Source organism: Spea bombifrons, chromosome 1, assembly GCF_027358695.1.
Source record: "Spea bombifrons isolate aSpeBom1 chromosome 1, aSpeBom1.2.pri, whole genome shotgun sequence".
NCBI lineage: Eukaryota > Metazoa > Chordata > Amphibia > Anura > Pelobatidae > Spea > Spea bombifrons.
In genome coordinates, this window is record NC_071087.1 from 4,602,107 (window position 1) to 4,623,553 (window position 21,447).

Below are 21,447 nucleotides of genomic sequence, written 5' to 3' on the forward strand. Positions count from 1 at the left end.
CCAGTTGACCGGGGCGAAGATGGACCTTGCTGGTCTGGAGCGAGTCCTCGTTCTCGAGCGCTACAAGCGGTTCACCTTCTCTGGTTGGTGAATAACTCGCTGTTCTCACGTCTATATTGGTTTAGCCAGTTTTCTAGCAGATCAGATGATATGATGGCGTAAGGATCGTGCGGCCGGCCGGGGGGCTGCGTGAGGAGCGCGGTGGAGAGGAAGGAGGGCTTTCGCCCGTTATCTGCATGGTTTTTCTAGCATAAATCTGGTCGTTGTCCTCCACAAATTTGCGGACGGAAGGTTCCATTTAATTGCGTCTCTGGGGACAGAGTCGACTCCTTAGATGCCCCCCATGGCACTGATTGTCCTCTGTCAGTATACTCTCCGGTATGCTGAACCCAATGCCACGGACCCCGGAGTTCACGCTTTGGCCGTGTTTGCCCCCTGGTGGAGCCTCCTGTATGGAGGAGGCACCTGGGCATTTGTGAAGATATGCTGGGGTGTTGAGGGCCACTGAGTGGTATTCACTAAAGGGAGAGTAGTCAGGTGGGTTATGTTTCTGCTCCTTGACTTCGCTATACATTAAAAGTTCTGACCAGTCCAGTGAGCTTCTGCTGCAGGAAGCGCTTGGCTGGCCCTGTATAATGTATAGCTAAATCAGTGACATCTATTTGGTGGCTTTACCCATTGAATTATGCATTATCCAGGGCCAACTCAGTTTTTTTTTGCTGGAGGAACCTGCCAGCGCTGCCCTTCATAATGAATGGTGAAGAGCGGGAGCTGAGACGAGACTCTCCTGCGTCTCTCTACGAGCAGACCCCGCCGCGACGATCAGCAGATTCATGCAACATGTATCGCATGAAGCGTGTGCCCTGCCCCCCCCGTGTAATAAGGCAGAAGCGCCCCGCACGCTGTTGGGTTTATGAGAACATTCCGTGTTTTGTTGAGCAATGTTCTGTATTCTAACACGGAGACTCCTTTTAATTCTAATTCGGTTACACGTTCCGTGACTCTCCTAACGTAAAACTGATGGGAATGTGAAAAAAATCTCTCGTCCGTCTGTCCGGACCCCGTAACGCGAGTCTGAGGACCCGATTGGTCTTTCCGTAGCTATATATAGAATTTCAGGCCAATGTGAGTTTAAAATCGTTGTTTTTTTTCTTGTGATGTCACAGTGTTTGCTTTTATTAAATGACGTTAACAATTCATAAGATTCTGCGTCACGTGGGAGCGCGGCCTCGTATGCAAATGAAGCGCTCCGGCAGGAATGATATAGATGCTTTGCTGCTGATCTGGCCGTCCGCCAGCTCTGGACTGGTATTAATGAGAGAATCCGCAGGCTGCGCGGATTGCCCCATCTAAACGCGGTCAGCCCGAGTGTTACGGCCCCGGGGTTTAGTAGATCGGGGCTCAGGTAACAGAGGGAGAAATCATACCAACGGCTGATATGCAGCTGCCTGAAAACTTTATATTATGGGGCAAAAACTGCATTTGAATCCGAGGAACAAATTGGGGGAGATCTGCATTAAATGACACTGCAAAAGGTACATGACTCTCGATGTCTTTGACACCGAGAGTCACACGTAAGTCCTACATGTGCTAGAAATTAAACGTATAGGACCTGCCAGGATTCCAGGGGGCCGAAGGGGGCCGAAGGTTTTAGGATTTCTATTCGTTTTACCCCCGTACTATGACGGCACGGAGGGGGTATTTTTGCCGTCTGTAGCTTTCTGCAGATTTATTTGTTTGTCTCGCTACACCTGATACTCCTTCATACCCATTCCGTCTAGATTGTAAGCTCTTGTGAGCCGGGCCCCCTCTACGTCTTAGTCCTTGGGTTGTAGTTTTCTCCAGCAGGTGGCGCTCTCGTCTCACTGTGATGCTGCTTAGATTTCAGTGACCTTTAAAGAGTCCTAAGTCTGATTGTTTAACCTCTCACCTTAGACTTAACCCTTTCCTAAAAGCAGTTTAACATGCAGTATATCCCATTTTAACGATTTCCCTCTGTGATGCCACCGTGAATGTCTTCAATGCGTGAAAACCTCTCCTTCTGTATGTTATTCACCCGTATGTGCCGTTACAATGTAGATCCGTTTCATGGACTTGTTGTCGTCTATTTACATAGTTAAGTAGATGATCCTCTGTCAGTCCTGCTTGGGGTCTCCTCGCATTGGGCTGGGATCTCCTCGCTTGGGCGGGGGTCTCCTCGCGTTGGGGGGGGTCTCCTCGCATTGGGCTGGGATCTCCTCGCGTTGGGGGGGTCTCCTCACGCTGGGGGGGTCTCTTCGCGCTGGGATAGACCCCTTGTGCTCGTGGCAATGCTGACCGGTCCTCGTCCTCTTCTCCCCCGTCCAGGTCCGTCTACGATGGCGAAGAGCACGGCCACTTCATGGAGAAGCTGGAGGCGCGGATTAGGAATCACGACCGCGAGATCGAGAAGATGTGTAACTTCCATTACCAGGGCTTCGTGGACTCCATCACCGAGCTGCTGAAGGTCAGAGGCGAGGCGGAGAAGCTCAAGGTAAATCTGTTATTTATAAAGCTCCGCGGTGCTCTGTGATTGGATGAAGAGTCCCTGCTTTTGTGGCCAGTGGGGATGTAAGACTGGCGGAGGTCTGTGCTGCCGCCGCCTCGTGATGCTCTGCATCGGGTAAGGTGGGTTTTTCTGCCCGCTCTTTCCCTAACCTGCTCCTCGCGGTCTTTTTAGCCCCTCTGCCCCAACACAGGTGACTAGATCTGGGCACCCTGTATAATACAGCCCATGGGCGCCCAACGCCCCGGGGACGCCCACCGCTCCGGGGGCACCCGATCTGGATTTTGAGCTTTAAAATACATACAAAAATATATATTTCTAAAAAATAAATGCGCTGACTATATGGCCCGGCTGGCCCTCGTTTCCTTTAGTAGTCTGTATCGGCCTGGAACGAGCCTTTGACATATTTTCTCGTTATGTCATTTTCTGGAGGTCTTCTGGTAATGTATGGAGAAAGCTCTGTATGTTCCCCTCGGGGAGATCAGTCGCCCCTCTTGGTTGTTGTCGGTGGGATGATGTTCGATAACATGGCCCGGGTCAAACGTCTGGGGCTTCTTCGATCCCGAGCGCCCTGTGGCCCCCCCGTCCTCGCGGCGGTGTTGGCGTAGCGGGTGGTTTCGTGGCGGTTTCCACCCAGCGGGGTCGCTCTGTATGGTTAGAATAGCGTGGAGCGCCTCGTTGGGTGGAGAGGATTGCGGGCTGGCCCTCTGCCACCGTCTGCCTGATCTGAGCGCTTCTGCCACGGAGCTTCCCGGCGACCACAAACGGCGGCGCGTTCAGAGCGGAGGCCAAAATCATGTTCTGTGATGTCATCGGCAGATGTCATATTCAAATGAAGCGGAGCGTGTTGGGTTTAACGGGATTAGCGGCGTGCGGAGGGTTCGTGGCCCCGCTCCAGACGCTGACTGACGGAGGCATTCACTTCTAAGCAGCTGAGGAGTGATTGCGGATTAGTAGAGTAGTTGTTACAGGTAACGGCCTTTTAAACCAGTAGGTGTGTTTTCTGCCGCCGGTTTGGGCAAGAAGCGATTTAACCCTTTTCTTTCCAACCTTTTAACCCCTAACCCTCTTTAGGGCATCAAATGAAGGCGCGGCGTCAGCTGCTAAGTACCGGCCCGTGTGATTTATACCGAGATCGGATTGCTCAAAAACTGAGTTTTTTCTCCTGTTTTCAAAACCTTTTCTTTTTTCTCTATACAGAACCAAGTGACCGACACCAACCGGAGGCTGCAGCTGGACGGCTCCGAGGTAAAGATCCCGACCGGCCGCCTCTTTGTAATAAATTGTAACTGGTGTCCTTTCGTAGTAACAGACCGGGATATTTATTCCTCCCCGGCTGGTGTGTGCATAGAGCTCTGTGGATGCATTTGCAATAAAGTATCCTCTGGCTCCGGCTTTAGTTACTGTCCCTGCCGGAAGCTCAGGATGCCTGTGAGGGGCAAACTTTCTGTACCTGGGGGGGTCGCTAAGATCTTCTCCAGCTGGAGGTGCAAAGGCAGCCGGGGTCCCACTCACCCCATGCCCACCCTTAATATGCGGAGAGGAGACCTCCGAGGTCCCAAAAGGGTTATGCTCGCTATGCATAAAGCCGCCTCGTTCGCCGGGTGTAACGTCTCCTTGCCGTTTATTTTTTTAGTTATTGTCCTCGATGAAGGAGCTGCAGCAATGTCGGGTCCAGCAGCGGAACATCGCGGCCACCGTGGACAAGCTGAACATGTGCTTGCCGGGTAAGCGATGCTGTCGAAGGAAAGCGACGACCGGTCTCTGCATCCCATGCATGTTTAATCCCCTCACTGTATTACCCTCTACCACTTCTGCTGGGAGGCTGTTCCACTAATCCACCACCCTCTCAGTAAAGTAAATCTTCCTTACATTACATTAAAGTGGACACCATTATTACACGCAGTGAAAATTCACATAAAAGACATGAAATCCGCCACCACGAGGAGGAGACCTTCCAAAACATGGCTGACGGAGGCTCCTGGCCTCCCCTGCTCAGTAAGAAGCCTTTGCTTTGGCCCTCGCGTTTCTGTCAGGAGTTCCCGATTGGGGAACCCCCCCAAAAAACTGATTTATGTGTAATTTTCCTCTTTTCTCCGCAGTGTTGGAAATGTACAGCAAGCTGCGAGTGCAGATGAAGACTAAAAGGTGCGTACGAGAAACGCTTGCTTCAGTTTATATGTTGCGTCCCCCCAAAGGGTGCGAAAGGTCGGTAATATATATATATATTAGACGGGGGATCGATCTCTTTGGGGAAATAAAACACCCGGTGGTGTCTTCGGTTGCTTTGGATAGTTACGGAGTTGGTGATGACGTGCTCGGCTCTTGGGAGTGAGAGGTGCCTTTCTGTGACTCCATATTCAGGAGTCTGCCTCTTATACAGAACTTCACTCCGCTCCAGTCCCGGTTTCAGGATAATTGCATATCGGGGTCTGTTTTGCGCAGACTCCAGCGCACTTTACGGCATGTAAATCGGGGCAGGCGTTCTTTAGTTAGAAAGTCATATGATTTTGGGGACAAGATTGTTGCTTTAACCCTTTCTCTGCCAATTACAGTGCATTTATATAGCGCCAGCACGTTCCATAGCGCTGTTACAATCAGTGTTATAACTTACAACGACAAACTGATACAAAACGAGAAGAGGGCTCTGTCCCTGGGAGCTTACAATCTAGTCAGTGGATGGGGTGCAGATGATCTGTAGGGGTTGTTTGAGGTTCAGATGGATCGATTAGGACGATGGCTGAGAGTGTTCGGAGGAAGGGTTGTACACGTCTCAAAAATGTACGGGCCGGGGCAAATCCTGAATATGGGAAGAAGAGGCAATAAGAGAGATGCAGATCGTGAGAGGATCAGAGAGAGGGTGTTTAGGGGGTATCTGGTTAGGGTAGAGATATACGGGGTGCGGAGTTGTTAAGGGGGGTGTGTAGATCAAGGGCACAACGTGATTGGCACAGCGAGCCTCAGGAGCCAGACATATATATTCGTGTATATATATATATTCGTCTGTGTGTGTGTATATATAGATATATATTTTAACCCCCATATCAAATAATCAGATGATCATAAACTAAATATATGAATAAAAAAAAATTATTTTGGTAAAATGTAAACTATTTATATGATTGTCGCCTAAATCTGTATAACAAAACAACGAAAATTTACCCCCCAAAAAAGTGCACCAACCCCCAGCAGTTAAGGGGTTAAGAGGGCCACGTTTAAGTAAATTGTATATTAAAGCTGCTGTTCCATCAAACCTGCAGAATTTAACACTATTGTAATTAAATCTCTCTTTATACAAATAATTTCCGTGCCCCCCCCCCCCAGTAATTCTTTCATCGGGTGAATCTTTCCCTCCGTTTTTTCCGGGAATGTTTAAATTAAACCTTCTGAGGAGTAAAGTGACAGATCGGCCAACGTTTGTTTGCTTTACATCGTTAACGCGGTTATTGTTCTGTCTCAGTGGAACAGCACCTTTTAACCTCAGCCTTCAAAGATCATTTTTTCACCCCAAAATGTACACCGGCAGCTGTAACTTGCTGGCCAGATGCCCCGACATCAGCAGATTATCCTTACGTGCCTCACGCGTGTAACCGGCACGTGGTTCTTCGTGAACAGATTAGTAGAGTGCAACCCCTGTGCCCGAGGAACCAGTCATTCAGTTTTGAAAGAAAATCAAATGTTGTTCATTAAAAAAACATGAAACGGATCAGAAATCCAGCGCAGACGGGGTTAATGCTGTAAATGACTATATAGTAGCTGGAAACGGCTGATTTTTTATGGAATCTCTTCATAGACGTACAGAGGCCCTTTATCACTCCCATCACTCCTGTGTTCCAATGGCCCTTTATCACTCCCATCACTCCTGTGTCCCAATGGCCCTTTATCACTCCCATCACTCCTGTGTCCCAATGGCCCTTTATCACTCCCATCACTCCTGTGTTCCAATGGCCTTTATCACTCCCATCACTGCTGTGTTCCAATGGCCCTTTATCACTCCCATCACTCCTGTGTTCCGATGGCCCTTTATCACTCCCATCACTCCTGTGTTCCAATGGCCCTTTATCACTCCCATCACTCCTGTGTTCCAATGGCCCTTTATCACTCCCATCACTCCTGGGTTCCAATGGCCCTTTATCACTCCCATCACTCCTGTGTTCCAATGGCCCTTTATCACTCCCATCACTGCTGTGTTCCAGTGGCCCTATCCCATGCCTATCCCACTGTATCCCATGCCTCTACCACCTCTGCTGGGAGGCTGTTCCACATATCTACCCCCTCTCAGTAAAGTATACGTAAAGACGTGACAGGTCCCCCCCCCAGGAGCTGTTGTTTTGGGCCCCCATAGAAGCGTGATCTATTTGATATTCAGAACACGCTCCTCTGGTGGATTCGCGTTCCAGACTTCGGTTCCTTTTGTCCGTAGAAATCCTTCAGCAAGCGGTCGCCGTGCCAAGTCAAACAGTGGAGCTGGCGGCGAGGAGCCCCCGACGCGCACTAAAACCTGTGTAATCAGATCGCACCTAATCTGCCCGTCGGCCGCTCGCCGCGATGTTTACATTCCAAATGGTTTTAGGCTACTGTAAGGGGGCCGACCCTGCCAGGGCTCCCATTCAGCGCGCGGCGGGCTTCTTTCAGCACCGGCGGGGGCTTATTGACTCAACGCTGCTCCTCACACAGCTCGGGGCTCCCCCCTCCATCCAGAAATCCCCCCGCGGGGGGCTCCGACCGCTCTGTGATCCGTGAAGTGTAAGCGTTCCTATTGGCCGGACGGCTTTGGTGCAAACGCAGAGAATTCATTTTATTTTTTGTGCATTTGGCCAATTTTTTCCTCCTTCGGGGGAAGCGTGAGCCGCGCATGGAAGATAAGCGCTGGGGTTGGTTAACTCTTTCTCTTCCAGCACTTTGGTCTACGGGCCGGTCCGGTGTGAATAGAAACCGTAACGCCAAATGATATCAGAGCGTCACAATTAGAGCTGAAATCCCTGCTTGAATACAGGTCACCTCGTATCAGCTGAGTATCTTTACTTCCCTGACGAGCCGCGGTTTCTAACAGAAACCTTTGAGTCGCTACAATATAATCTGTGTGATGTCCGCTCACAGCCACCAAAACCAAGCAAAGCCCCCTGTCAGTCGCTATGATGTGACGGGCCATTGAAGGGTTAATAGTTAGGGGTTCTTGGAACAGAAGACAATTCGGAGGAATGAGCGTAGCTTCCCGTCAGACCGTCTTCCGAGCCTTGACTTCTGGTGAAATGTCACGGTTGGCCATGTAAATGGTTGTAGAGGACACAGCTGTTCCCGGAAGACATGGCGTCTGCCGGTGGGGGGGGGTCTGTACCGCCGGTGGGGGGGGTCTGTACCGCCGGTGGGGGGGTGTCTGTACCCCCATGTTTGCCGGCGTCTGAGGCTCTCCTCGTCTCCGCAGACATTACCCGTAAGGCATGGCGTCTGCCAGTGGGGGGGGGGGGTGTCTGTACTGCCGGTGGGGGGGTGCTCTGTACCGCCACGTGTGCCGGCGTCTAACGCTCTCCTCTCTCCGCAGACATTACCCGGAAGGCATGGCGTCTGCCGTGGGGGGGGGGGGGAGTCTGTACTGCCGGTAGGGGGGGGGGCTCTGTACCGCCACGTGTGCCGGCGTCTAACGCTCTCCTCTCTCCGCAGACATTACCCGGCCCTGAAGACGCTGGAGCAGCTGGAGCTCAGATATCTGCCCCAGGTCAGCCATTACCGCTTCTGCCAGGCGATGGTGGACAACATCCCCAAACTCCGCGAGGAGATCAGAGAAGTCTCCATGTCGGACCTCAAAGACTTCTTGGAAAGCATCCGGAAGCACTCGGAGAGGATCGGGGAGATGGCCATGAAGCAGGTAGGACGGGTGATGGCGGTCCGGGGGGGGGGGGGCGTACCAGGGCTCCCTTACCGTAAACTCTGCGCTGGTCCTCCCCGACGTGCCCCTTCTTGGCTCCTAAAAACGTTCTCTGAATCCCATCATGTATTTAGTAGATCAGCCTTTATGGTTTTATTCTGGAGCGCGCGGGGCGATGCTGTGCAGGGTGTCCATAGAGGGAGCGAGCGGGGCGCCCCTGTGCCGAGTGCCCGTAGAGGGGAGCGCGCCTTTTTGCTGGAAGTTGGGATTAGGGGATTGAGGAATCCAATTTAGACCCCGGGGGTGTTGGGTGGTATTGTTTGCTCTATGCGGAATTTACTGTTTGCTTAAACGCGGCATATGATCCGTACCGAAGCCGACGAGACCGCGTTTAATCGCGAAGCGTCTGCGAAACATTACAGGAATGTTTTATAAAACAGATTATAAGAAGAAACGCCGCTTTTATATCCCCCAAAAATAATAAAATAATAATTTCACCCAAAAAGGAATTCTCCCCGTTAGGGTTTTTTGTGTAGATGAATGAGGTAAAGACAGCGCCGAGGGCTTTAGCGACGGAGCCCCTGACCCGTTACCCCTGCATAATGTATAGTGAGGGCAGGGGGCCGGAACCGTTTACATGCTAATTCCTGCTTCACGTTCTTCGGCTCTGGAGTCGGGCGTTTGTTCCACAGCTGGCGGGAATCTGCTTTAATGAATACGCAGACAGCTGGCCTGGCGTGCCCGTCAGACTCGATTACGGAGCCTCGGAAACACACAACATGCTCCGCGCGTCCCGTGTGGCCGCCACATGACGGAGCTGCCGTGTAGAGGGAAAGGTCACCCATAGTGTGCTCGGCTCCCGCCAGCCTTCACGGAGAGCATCACCGGCCCCGGCGAGGTCAAGCAGGTGTCTGCCGAGGGCGTCCGAGCACACGGTGCCCCCCGAAAGTCCTGGGGTGCACATCGCTGCCGGATGGCGCCCTCTATTTATTATAGGAACCGAAGAGCTTTGTTGAACTCCGCGGAGTTTAGAAGACCCCCGTGTTTTTAGTAGAATGTCGGTGTTTCCCGTCTTTCTGGACGCGCATCGCGCTTGTGCCATGAAGCACTTCAAGGTACGTTGATGTGTTTTGCTCGGTCAGACGGTAAGAAGACTCTAGGAGAGGAGAGAGCGGCGTTCCATACAGACGGAGAATAGAGGGAACTCCTAAACCTGGTTCCCCGTCTCATGGAGGACGCTGGGTGCTGAGGAGATGACTCAAAACTGGAAACCAAGGCAGACGGAGCGATCGTCAGACTTTGTGATTCTGCGTTGGGTTCCAATGAGTTCTTCGACCTTCGTGGTGGACCCTTGAAGTCCCAGACTAGAGCCGGTTGAACCATCAGAGCCATCGACCTATGGAGGTATCACGGAGACCTTCCAGGTGAGGCTGGTGGTCCTGTCTCTACTCCCATGATCTTTATTACCAGATAACCGAGATGGAATATCTCCAGGTTTGAGCCGGTATCGGAACCATAAGCGCAGCAGAAATACTTTCCATCAATGCGCAGAGGTGGGAACGTGGGGACCTTTTGGGTGGGCTGTGGATTGAGCTTGGAGACTTCCCCCACCATAAGGGGGCTATCGGCCCCCGCTCACCCGGGTTAGCCCCTGTTTACGCTGCTCGGATCGCGTGTTCCCGGCCACTTTTATTTTCCTTCCGTGAATCGTTTAATTGGAACCATGTCGCCCGGCGGAGCGCTTCCCGTTGGGTCTGCACAGTTTCTCTCGCTGCGAACTTCAAGAAGCGAATAATTCCTTTCAAATTCCCCAAAACCATAATGTGCGGATGTCGCCCATGTGCCGCGCACCTGTTTGTTCCGGGCGTCCTCACCCGGACAGCTAACCAGACGCAGCCTTTGTTTTATTGTCCCCCCCCCATGCATTTACAAGGGGGCCCCGTGACCTTTTAAATGGGACCCTCTGCTAGCGCGTCCTCCTCTTGCTTGCACACGGATTGCATCATACATTATACAGGGCCGGCTCTGGACACACCTGCCAGGGATGACCCTTCATGGAGGGACTTGGGACCGTAACTCCCGCCTTAGTGAATAAGGCCCTGTGTGTGCTGCCTTGAACCTGACCGGCGCCGGAACTCGAACAATTATCTTCAGATTTTTAGTTTGTCCAAATTTAAGGCATTTAACCCTTTAGCCACCCTTTGGGGGGGCTTCAATTCCGCAGCATTCTAATTCTACAACACTCCGTGCGATGCATGTGTATCTAATAAACCGGTCGCGGCAAATGTTTTACTTCCAATCCTTTCCATCTAATTATGTTTTAATATGCGAGGATGTCGGGGTATCTCAGAGGTGACCGGGGGGGGGATGGTTTTGGAACATGGAGACCCCCATCTTTCAGGTGATGGAGTTGAGCGTGACCGGCCGCTGCCTTCCTGGCTGCTTGATTTGAGGAAGCAATCTGATATGACCCCGCTGTGGGTGGCTCGGCGCTGTTACCCCTCGCTTACCCCTTTTATGTAAACACGCGTGTACGGGAAGAATGAATCGCGCGTGTAGCCGGGAGAACACGACTGCGCGTCCATCGAGACCACATCCCGGAACTGGGGGAGATTAACATAATGCAGCCGGTTCACGCGGGGTCAAATTGCTGCAGTCTGTGACATATATATATATATATATATATATATTTATTACAGTATACACACACGCTACCGTTCAAAAGTTTGGGGTCACTTAGAAATGTCCTTGATTTTGAAAGAAAATCAGATTTTCCCCATTAAAATATCATGAAACGGATCAGAAATTCAACACAGACGGGGTTAATGTTGTAAATGACTATTGTAGCTGGAAACGGTTGATTTTTAATGGAATCTCTTCATAGGCGTACAGAGGCTCTTTATCACTCCCATCACTCCTGTGTTCCAACGGCCCTTTATCACTCCCATCACTCCTATCACTCCTGTGTTTCAATGGCCCTTTATCACTCCCATCACTCCTGCGTTCCAATGGCCCTTTATCACTCCCATCACTCCTGTCTTCCAATGGCCCTTTATTACTCCCATCACTCCTGTCTTCCAGTGGCCCTTTATTACTCCCATCACTCCTGCGTTCCAATGGCACATTGTGTTCGCTGATCCAAGTTTAAGTTTAAAAGGCTGATTAGTCGTTAGAAACCCTTTTACAGACCCTGTCTAAAATACATTTAGAGGCGTGAGAAGTTGAGTTGAGGTCACCGACGTTTTAATCGCGAGTGTGTGTTAGCGGGTGAGTGACATCCGCGTTGAGTGAGGCTTGACACTGAACCGGAGTGTGTGCGGAGTGGAGCGCGTATAACGCCGCGTGCGGAGCGTTCACTCGGGCTCCATCTCCACTCCATATGCTTCTCGTTTGGCCCCCCAAACAGGGGTAAATACTGCCCTCCCCTCCCCCACCTTCCACATCCAGTTTCACTTGCCGCGGATGCCTGGAATATTTTTGCCGGCCGCATTGTTTTGATTTCCCAGCGACTCGGCGACGGGGTCTTGGGAGAGAGAAGAGGGGGCCACGTTTTAGGGCCCCCCAGCCTTTGTGACCCTTCTCGGTGTTCCTGCGAGCGATTCCTCCTAATAGGAAACATTAAAAGCCCGCAAATTGCAAACACATTCTTCATTTACAGTCCGTGTCCAATAAACAGAATTAACGGACGGACATTAACCTCTTCATTTCCGGATTACGCTAAAATCATGCGAATAACGCCAACACCGGCTGTACAGAGTATCGGCGGGAAACCGGCGGACGGAGACCCGATTGCTGAAGAGAGAATCTCAAACATTCCACTCCTTTTATCTTTTATTTTAATTATATGTATATTTTTTTACATTTTTTTTAGGGCTGTATATTTTAAATAATTGGCAGAACCTCTATGAAAAGTTTAACCGAAAACGAGCCTTTATATTCTACGCGAGATTCCTTTCAGACGCTCGGGACGTAGCCGTAGAATTCCGCGGAAGCGATTCCAGGATTCCGGGAGTTAATTGGAGTGAATGGCTTTTAAGTTCGGCCCTCACGTGTTCCACTTTCATGCATGTGTGTATATATATATATATGTATGTATGTTACGCTGTCGCCACTGGGGGGGCGCCCGCGTGTGTGGGGGGGTCTCTGTACCGGTACGGAGGTTTGAGGATTCAGAGGCTGCTCCTAGTTGCCAGAAATGGGCAGAGGCGGCTGGGTTGGGGGTAAAAGTTGGATTAATGCCCCCGTTATTCTCTGGCTGACACCAAATCATTGATTAGAGAATAAGTCGGCGATGTGTCTCTGGGGGGGCAGATGCCCAGTCCAGGCCCGGGTGTGAAATAGCACGGGGCCGCCTGCACCCCCCCCCTTCCCAGCTCTTGGAGAGCACCTATCACTCTCAGCCAGCTTCTGGCTATTGGCTCATGGAAATTGTTTCATCAAGGGCCACAGAGCCGCTGCTGGAGGGGATGGCGGAGCGTGATGTGATTGTGGATGGCTAAGAGTGAGCAGAGTGGGAATCCGTCGGCGGTCGAGTTTCCGTTTATCAGGCGGCTGCGGATTGAGTGATTTAATACGAACGTCCCCGGCATGTACCCAGCAGGAGAGTACGGCGTGTCTGCCACCGGCCGGGGTAATATCGGGAGGTGTATACGGGATGTTCCCCTGTAGCGGGGGCTTCTGGATAGTTCTCCCTGCGATGAGCTCTCCCTGCGATGAGCTCTCCCTGCGATGAGCTCTCCCTGCGATGAGCTCTCCCTGCGATGAGCTCTCCCTGCGATGAGCTCTCCCTGCGATGAGCTCTCCCTGCGATGAGCTCTCCCTGCGATGAGCTCTCCCTGCGATGAGCTCTCCCTGCGATGAGCTCCTGCTTCGGGGTGTCATTTCACTTCTGTCCTGCAGGGGGTGCTGCTGCTTAAGCAAAGTCCTGCAGCACAGGCAGGGAGTTAGAGGGCGAAAGACAGATGACTGCCCCGCGCGGGGTTAATGAGAGCGTAAGACAGATGACGGCCCCGCGCAGGGGTTACGGGGGCCGCTCATTTATTTCAATAAAGAGCTGCTTAAACCCACATGCGGCAGATCACCAGCCGGAGGAGGCAGATCATCCCTCACCCATTAGCCCCGGGCTTTTCAGCCGCTGCTCACTGCGCTGGGGCTTTCAGGGTTAATAAAAGTGAAAGTCTATGGGGGGGGGCATAATTCCCACCTCCCCTGGGACACCCAGGCCATGTACTTAATACTTCATTCATCACTGTTGGTTACCCCTAATCAGTCTTGGCTTTAAGCAGCAGGATTTTCTGTGTATATTTTGACCTCCAATTGCTGCCCCATAGGTTAAAAAAGCCCCCCAAGTGGACTATTAACCCATACTGTGCCTTGTTACATCCCAGCCTGACTGATGAACCCATACTGTGCCTTATGTCACCCCCCCCCCATACAAGTTGGAGGGGATGCGGACGGTGGCTGATTGCTAGGAGGATCACGTCACTAGCCTCGGGGGGCTACCAATTCGGAGAGACCCCGGTGTGGTGGTCGGTGGCAGATTCAGGGAACGCAGGGAAATCACCTTTTAATTTGAAAGAGGTGTCTAGCCTGTCGCAGGCCCCCCCCCCATGCCCTGTTCTGGTTTATGTAGCTGATCGGGACAAAAAAAAACCTAAATAAACCAAAGAACAGGAGGCAGCCGGTGTCTGGCTGGAGGGGGGGTCGCTCTGCTTTCCCCCCGCCTTTGATCTGCTCCGCGCTCTCCTCTTCCTCCAGACCCCTCACCTGGACCTTCTCTCCTGTAATTCTTTTCATCCATCTCTTTCTCCCCCTTTGGAGTCGCGAGCCTCGTGCCGACACATTTGCCCTTTGTTCGGGTTAAACGAGGAGGCTTAAAATACTTAACGTACGCCAGACTCCCTCCTTCCAAAACACCGTTTAGTTACACCGGCCCTTATCCTGATCACCGGCCCTTATCCTGATCACCGGCCCTTATCCTGATCACCGGCCCTTATCCTGATCACCGGCACTTCAAACCGATAATGAGATCTAAAGCCAACGGTGGGCAATAAAGACTCCTTAATCAGTCGTTGGTCTCGTCTTAGATTCAGGAGCCGTATGTCTATCCCATGCATGTTTAATACCCTCACTGTATTACCCGCTACCACCTCTGCTGGGAGGCTCTTCCACTTATCTACAACTCTTCCTTTCATTCCATCTGACCCTCTACTGTTAGATTATGGTCTCCTGGAGTATGTATAATTTTCCATAAGCGCCTTCATCTTTCCATCATGGAGTTCTCAATCCGTGTGGCGGCGCGGAATACCTGTATGTGAGAACGTGGCGAGACAGACGTGTACGACCCGCTAGAATATCACAAGCTCTTAATGAGACTCTCCCCGTGTCTGGTGCGTGTACGTAGCGTGTTTGCTATGTGAAGTATTGACGTGTGGCCTCGTTCCTTCCAGGCTCAGCAGCAGAGGAGTATGGACAATGTTCTGTCTCTTCAAACCAAGTGCGGCATCGGCAAGCGGTATAAGAGGGACAAGTGCCCGAGCCCGGAGGTGAACGGCACCAGCCCCATGTCGGAGCAGGATTCTGGCATCCTGGACGTGGAGGACGAGGAGGAAGAGGATGAGGAGGTAAGGTGTAGACCGTCACGGGGCGTTGGGTGAAGGCATCCGAGGGGGGTGTTCTTCACCTGTACAGGAGTCACTCACTGAGTGATCTCTTAATGCCACACTTCCTGCGAGTGTTATGTCTCTAAGTGTTTGCATATATCCAGTTAGATATTTTATTGAGTACCCCCGCAACCCCCCCCGTGTCTGATGATACAATGTATCGGGGACTTTCTGGTTGGAGATGTCTGAGGATTCCGTTGGCTGATCTCCCCGTTATTGTCTTGCAGGCACCGGGCGCTCAGGATTTGGTAGACTTCTCACCCGTGTATCGCTGCTTACACATCTACTCGGTGCTGGTACGTACGTCTTCAGAGGGGTTTTTCCATTTGGAAACAGAATTTGTTGTTATTCTCTGTCGTGCACTCATTCGCTCTGTCGTGCACTCATTCGCTCTGTCGTGCACTCATTCGCTCTGTCGTGCACTCATTCGCTCTGTCGTGCACTCATTCGCTCTGTCGTGCACTCATTCGCTCTGTCGTGCACTCATTCGCTCTGTCGTGCACTCATTCGCTCTGTCGTGCACTCATTCGCTCTGTCGTGCACTCATTCGCTCTGTCGTGCACTCATTCGCTCTGTCGTGCACTCATTCGCTCTGTCGTGCACTCATTCGCTCTGTCGTGCACTCATTCGCTCTGTCGTGCACTCATTCGCTCTGTCGTGCACTCATTCGCTCTCTGGAGGCCTGGTTAACAGAGCTGATCCCGGGAGAAGTGGAAAAGGAACGAGAGACATGGAAGCGGTCGGTGGAGAATTTGAGAGAGAGTGAGAAGAAACAATTCTGTTTGGTTTCATTCGTTTCACTGAATTCCCTCCTCGGTTCGAACATTTGTCCGAATCAATGAAATTGGCAACTTTTGTATGAATCTGAACGCACAAGCCTATTGGCCGATCTGAACGCACAAGCCTATTGGCCGATCTGAACGCACAAGTCTATTGGCCGATCTGAATTGGAAGACCACGTTAGCGGCGCCCGGTGACCTTGGTGGTTCGTCATTTCCTTGGCTGGACTGGTCAGTGTAGAATGTTGTAGGACGCGCCCAATACTCCATAACATAAAAGGTGGCCTTTTTGGCGGCCGTGGTTACTTGAGCGCGGCTGGGATCCAGTCAGGGGTGTAAAGCATGTCAGGGATAGGTCGGGGCAGCTGGGATCCAGTCAGGGGTGTAAAGCGCGTTGGGGGGGGCGGCACGGCTGGAATTTGGACTTCAGCTCAGCGTAAGTAAACGGCGCAAGTTCAGAACGGCAGCCGGGATCTCCCGCTTGTTTTCTCTGCCGGGATCAGCGAGCGGTCGCCGGTGCGTGTTGGCGCCCGTCGGCAGCCGCTTTCTGTTTGGGTTGCCGATGTTTGCTCGCACGTCGAGCTGGTGGCCCCTGCGCGGCTCCGGCGCTCCTTTTCATTCGGTCGCCTCTTCTCGGAAGCAGCCTTTTGTCCTCCTGTCTTCCAGGAACGGGGCCGCCGGAGTCTGCAGAAAGCGATTGCCTCCTTTTCACTTTTTCACGAATGTTTTTTCTGCCGTCACGATGTTCTTAAACCCACGGCTTTGGGGCTTTTTCCCAGCTGTCGGGAGCGCTGTCGGGAAGTATTTCAGAATGATATCCACGTACCAGAGGGGGTTCAGCGTTACAAGGAGAGGCCAGAATCTAACACTAGAGGGTCAGATGTTTTGGTGGGATGTAAGGAAGTTTTTCTTTACTGGGAGGGTGGTGGATAAGTGGAGCAGCCTCCCATCAGAAGTGGTAGAGGGTAACACAGTGAGGGTATTAAACATGCATGGGATAGGCATACGGCTCCCGGATCTAAGGCGAGACCAACGACTGATTAAGGTTTGAGTCTTTACAGCGGCTGTGGGGAGGAGGAACTGGTCTTATAAGCTTACACTCTATTAGGAAGTGGGGGATAAGAGACGGGTGATGGGGGCTGCCAGACGCGGGTAGTTTGATCGCAGCGAGCGTGATGCGGAGATACGGACGGCTGCAGGAACAGATACTTTGCTTCGGGATGCAGGCTGTGGGGATTGGGATAGATTGTCAGCTTCCCTGCGCAGATGGCTTCTATAAATAAACGGGAGCGACTGACGGGGGCCGCTGTGCGGGACGCAGACTATCACCATCGTGGGGGGCGCTGTCAGGGGCCTGATTGGCTACCGCTTTAACCCTTTCAGCAGTTCCCGTATGTAGCCTGTATGTATTGTTGTTTCCTGTTACGCTGCATTCGTTTACAGACCCCCAGCAGACTGTCCCTGTGAGCTTACAATCTATCTGGATGTTGAAGGGGAATGAGATGGAAAACGAGGGGCTGTTTATGGCCCAAATGTTGGCTTTTATGTAACCATTTAAGACAGTAAACACCATTTTTTCTTGCTTTTGGGGGTGCGGATTAACCCCTTGCTGCTGGCACCCCATGCGCTGCTTAATGTTCTTTGTGAAGTCGCCGGACCCCCCAGCGACCCCCCGGGGGGGGGGTGTTTGCCGCGCACGTCGATCCTGCACGTTAATGTCTCTGTTTACCGGACGATGGCATTTCCGAGGAAAGTTTAGGAAGTTCACCCATTGTACCCTGCCCTCCGGTTGCCCTCTGCGGCCCGCATGCGGCAGGTCACGGCCCCCCGTCCGCCATTGTTTTTTTCTCGCACCCCCCCTCCCAGAACGAGATGAGCCCCGACGCTCCTCCTGCGGGGTCTCCTGCGCAGCCCCAGCCGTGACCTGATAAGGCGCGCGTTGAGAGATTGTCCAGATCCTGTTTGCCGGGTGAAGGAAACGGCCTCCTTTGTTTTGTGTAGGAAGGGGGGGGTGCGAGCGATACCCCGGCCCCCCCGGACACGCAGTCCTCATAATAATAATCAGGACGCCGCTTCCGAATGCTGTCATTTGAACTTTTGCCCTGAGGATAAAAAGGCTCTTTAAGCATAAACACTACTGTATTTATTATTCTTTGCCCCCCCCGAAGATATCGACCCCGCCGTCACCTCGATTTGTATGATAAATTCCCCAAGGAATCGTTCCCCCCCCCCCAGCTCCTATCTGGCTTATCAGCGGGGCAGAAGTTCAAGTATTGTAGGAGAAAAAAAAAGTGGGGGGTCAGCCGTCGGTCAGACTCCCGGCAGCTTTGGGCCAGGCACCTGTAAGTAAGATGGGGGGGGGTGCGGATTGTCCCACCGCCAGCCCAGGACTTCCCCAGGAAGGGAAAGGAAAGTGAAGGAGGAGGTCAGAGCGGGGTTAATGGAGCAGCGCTTTCCCAAGCTTGGAGATAGAAGACGACCGCGGCAGCCGGTGCGCGGGAACCGGCAGCAACCCACCGGCAGATCAGACCCGACGGTCCCCTCGCCCGTTTCTCCTGCTGCAACGACTCAAACCTTAATCAGTCGTTGGTCTCGTCTTAGATTCAGGAGCCGTATGTCTATCCCATGCATGTTTAATACCCTCACTGTATTACCCTCTACCACTTCTGCTGGAAGGCTGTTCCGTTGATCTACCACAGTACAGCCAGTAATCCCTGATCTGACTTTGAGAGGTCCATGGGTGGGCAGACATAAGAGTTATTGCCCCCTTCTCAGAAATGCTGACACCTACAAAAGTGGTGCAGAAATGGTTAATACCCGCTTGCTGATGTCATGATGCACACAATCACCATCGTGATGTATTAATGATGTAATGGACTCCTTGTCTGCAATGTTCTGATTTGACTTATGAACATTATACATTCACCGGGAGAGTGGTGGATAAGTGGAGTAGCCTCCCAGCAGAATTGGTAGTGGCAAATACCAGTGCCTGGCTAATAAAGATGGGCCAAATGCTGGGTTGCTCTGTGTTGTGTTTTGCGTCTCTGAGGGGTCGCCGAGTCCTGTGCAGTCGCGCAGGCGCTGTCCGTGGTGCTGATGCGTTCCAGAGCCTCCCAGCACACGCGGACAGCGTCCCCCGGCCTGGCACGAAAGCAGAGCGCGAAGCCCGGGCCGTGCAGGGTCATACCGAGCCCCCCGGCAGACGCGACAACCCCACCGGGAAGCCGATCGTACCATCTCCTGGAACCGTGTCAGGTGGCAGAGATCTCGGCGGGCTCCTCGTCAGACAGATCTGTTTTCAGCCATGTCTTAAAGGGACGGTTTGGGAAGCTGCAGCTTCCTGCCCCCTCTGTGGTCTGCAGCGACCCCCCCCCATCATTAGTTAAAGTGCGTGGAACGGCCGGCGTGCCGCCTTTGCCCCCTTCGGCCCCCGCTTTTGCCCCTTCGGCCCCCGCTTGTAACGTTGTGTTTGTGTTCTGATAGTTTGTTACGTTGTTTCTGTCTGACCCCAGCATTATGTTAACTCTTTGCGCACCGGCGGGTTACAGCATGCGCCGGGCCCTCTGAGGGTTATCTGACCATCTGCTGCCCCCGCCGGCCCGTCAGATCACCGGGGGCCGGCCGGCTCGGACACTTTGTGCTCCGGCTTGATAAGGACTCAGGAAAATAACATTAGCTGGATAGTGGTGAGCGATAACGCGGCCGCAACGTGCCGACAGCCCCGATACTGCTTCCCGGTCTCCTGAGGCCACGGCGCCAGCGCGTTACACTGTCACAGCTCGCTGACCCCGAGACCCCCAGGATAAAGCCGGGGGGCTTCTGTTAACTGCCCTCTTTAATCCCCGCACACTGCTGCGCTCCCTGCCAGAGGGTTAATGGATAAAACAATCTTTAACCCATTCCTGGATTTTTACTATTTACTGCCTGACCTTGGTGGTCCAGATCCTTCCTCTTTAAACACAAAACCTGCCGGCAGATCGGCCCCATCCGGCCCCCGTCTAGTCGCCTGTTTCTCCTGCTGTAAAGACTCAAACCTTAATCAGTCGTTGGTCTCGTCTTAGATTCAGGAGCCGTATGTCTATCCCATGCATGTTTAATACCCTCACTGTATTACCCTCTACCACGTCTGCTGAGAGGCTGTTCCTTCTATCTGCCACCCTCTTAGTAAAGTTAGCATCTAAACCTCTGACCTTATTCTGGAAGACTTGTCACAAACAGGGAGTAGGAGCCAGGTTTGGGGAAGGTGGAGGTAGGGAGTGAAGCTTGGCTGTCCTGGGGCAGAGTAAAGGAGGGTATTCGGGGCTAGATACATATGGAGTGAGAACTATGGGGATAGAGATGGTTCTCGTCGTGCGCCTTCACAGGTTCTGCGCTCCATTAATGACCCCCTAGCTGCCCAGAGAGAACACGCGTGGATTCCAGTGCCTGGATATATATATTTATTCCCGCCAAATGAGAAATAATGTGAAAATTGGTGAATATTCAATGTAATCGAATATATTTCTTTTGAACGCCCCCCCCAACCCTAACCAGTAGGGGGCGCTGTGCACTCAGAGCATGGTGGGACCTGTGCTCCATTCGTGGCTGTGTGAGTCTTTGGTCTTTGCCAGCGAGTATTAATACTTATTGCTTTATATATCGCTGGCATATGCCACAGCGCCGTACAATCACTGCATCACATAACTTGCAGAAGGTAATGAGGCCTGTGCCCAAAAGCTTACGATCTAGCTTATAACTGTATCGCGGCCGTGGCCTATTAAAGGTGCAGGGGCGCGGGGCATTGCTCCGTATGCTCACTGCCTAATACACCCCTGCTTTAGTAACATGTCGAGGGTCCCCAAAGATGTCACATGGGGTTGAAATCACAAAAGAAGGCAGAACCCCCCTTGGTGGGGGGGGGATCCTTCTTGACTCCAAAAGCCGATCAGATTTCTCCTCGGATCGAGAAACTATAAAACATGGCCGTTTATTCCGTCATTAACCTTCGTGTTTTGCTTTTGCCCCTTTTTGAAGGCATCCGTTGTATCTGATGGACCCCCCCCCCGTGGATTCCATACCTTTACTGCCCTGTCTGTAAAGGGTTATGGAGACTCTACGGACTAATGCTTGGGTGGTAGAGTTTAACGCGGCCAAGTGTAAAGTAACGCATTTAGGAGGAATAAACACCCGGGCGTAATGGTAGTTCGCGGAGCTCTGCACTTTCCCGTGTCACGGGACTATTATGACTATTTTATGTAGCGCCATCATATTCCAGAGCGCTGTACACTCCCATGATGCAGCGGGAAAAGCCAGTATAGGGAAGGGCTTAGCAAGCACAAAAGGACGTACTAATACCGCGTTCTAGACTTTATATAGAAGGCCGTGTCTAGTTCTGGAGACCCTGGGTCTCGGAGGGCTTTTTCCATTTGGAAATAAATTAGCTGTCACTCGCTCTCTCTCTCACGCTCTCTGTCAGTGTCACCTTCTCCGCCGACCGATTGTGTGTCCCCCTTCTGCTCAGCTCCGCTTCTTCTCTTGCTTCTCCCCGCTATCGTCTCCGGTAAAACAGGCCTCCAGGAGCGCTTCTGCAAAAGAGCAGAGCCTCCGGCGCCTATCCTCTCCCCCGATTGGATGAAA

General features: G+C 52.3%; 1 protein-coding gene across 2 annotated transcripts in view; it reads left to right on the forward strand.

The window, feature by feature from the left end:
* The window catches only part of EXOC6B (exocyst complex component 6B), a 79,862-nt gene that overhangs the window by 14,212 nt on the left and 44,203 nt on the right, over nt 1-21,447 (forward strand). For both annotated transcript variants that reach the window (XM_053458092.1, XM_053458093.1), the window contains exons 2-8: nt 2,347-2,512; nt 3,725-3,772; nt 4,161-4,251; nt 4,627-4,672; nt 8,186-8,390; nt 14,840-15,013; nt 15,280-15,348. In XM_053458092.1, the coding sequence (XP_053314067.1) occupies nt 2,347-2,512; nt 3,725-3,772; nt 4,161-4,251; nt 4,627-4,672; nt 8,186-8,390; nt 14,840-15,013; nt 15,280-15,348 (799 nt within the window). The remainder of the gene's footprint in view (nt 1-2,346; nt 2,513-3,724; nt 3,773-4,160; nt 4,252-4,626; nt 4,673-8,185; nt 8,391-14,839; nt 15,014-15,279; nt 15,349-21,447) is intronic.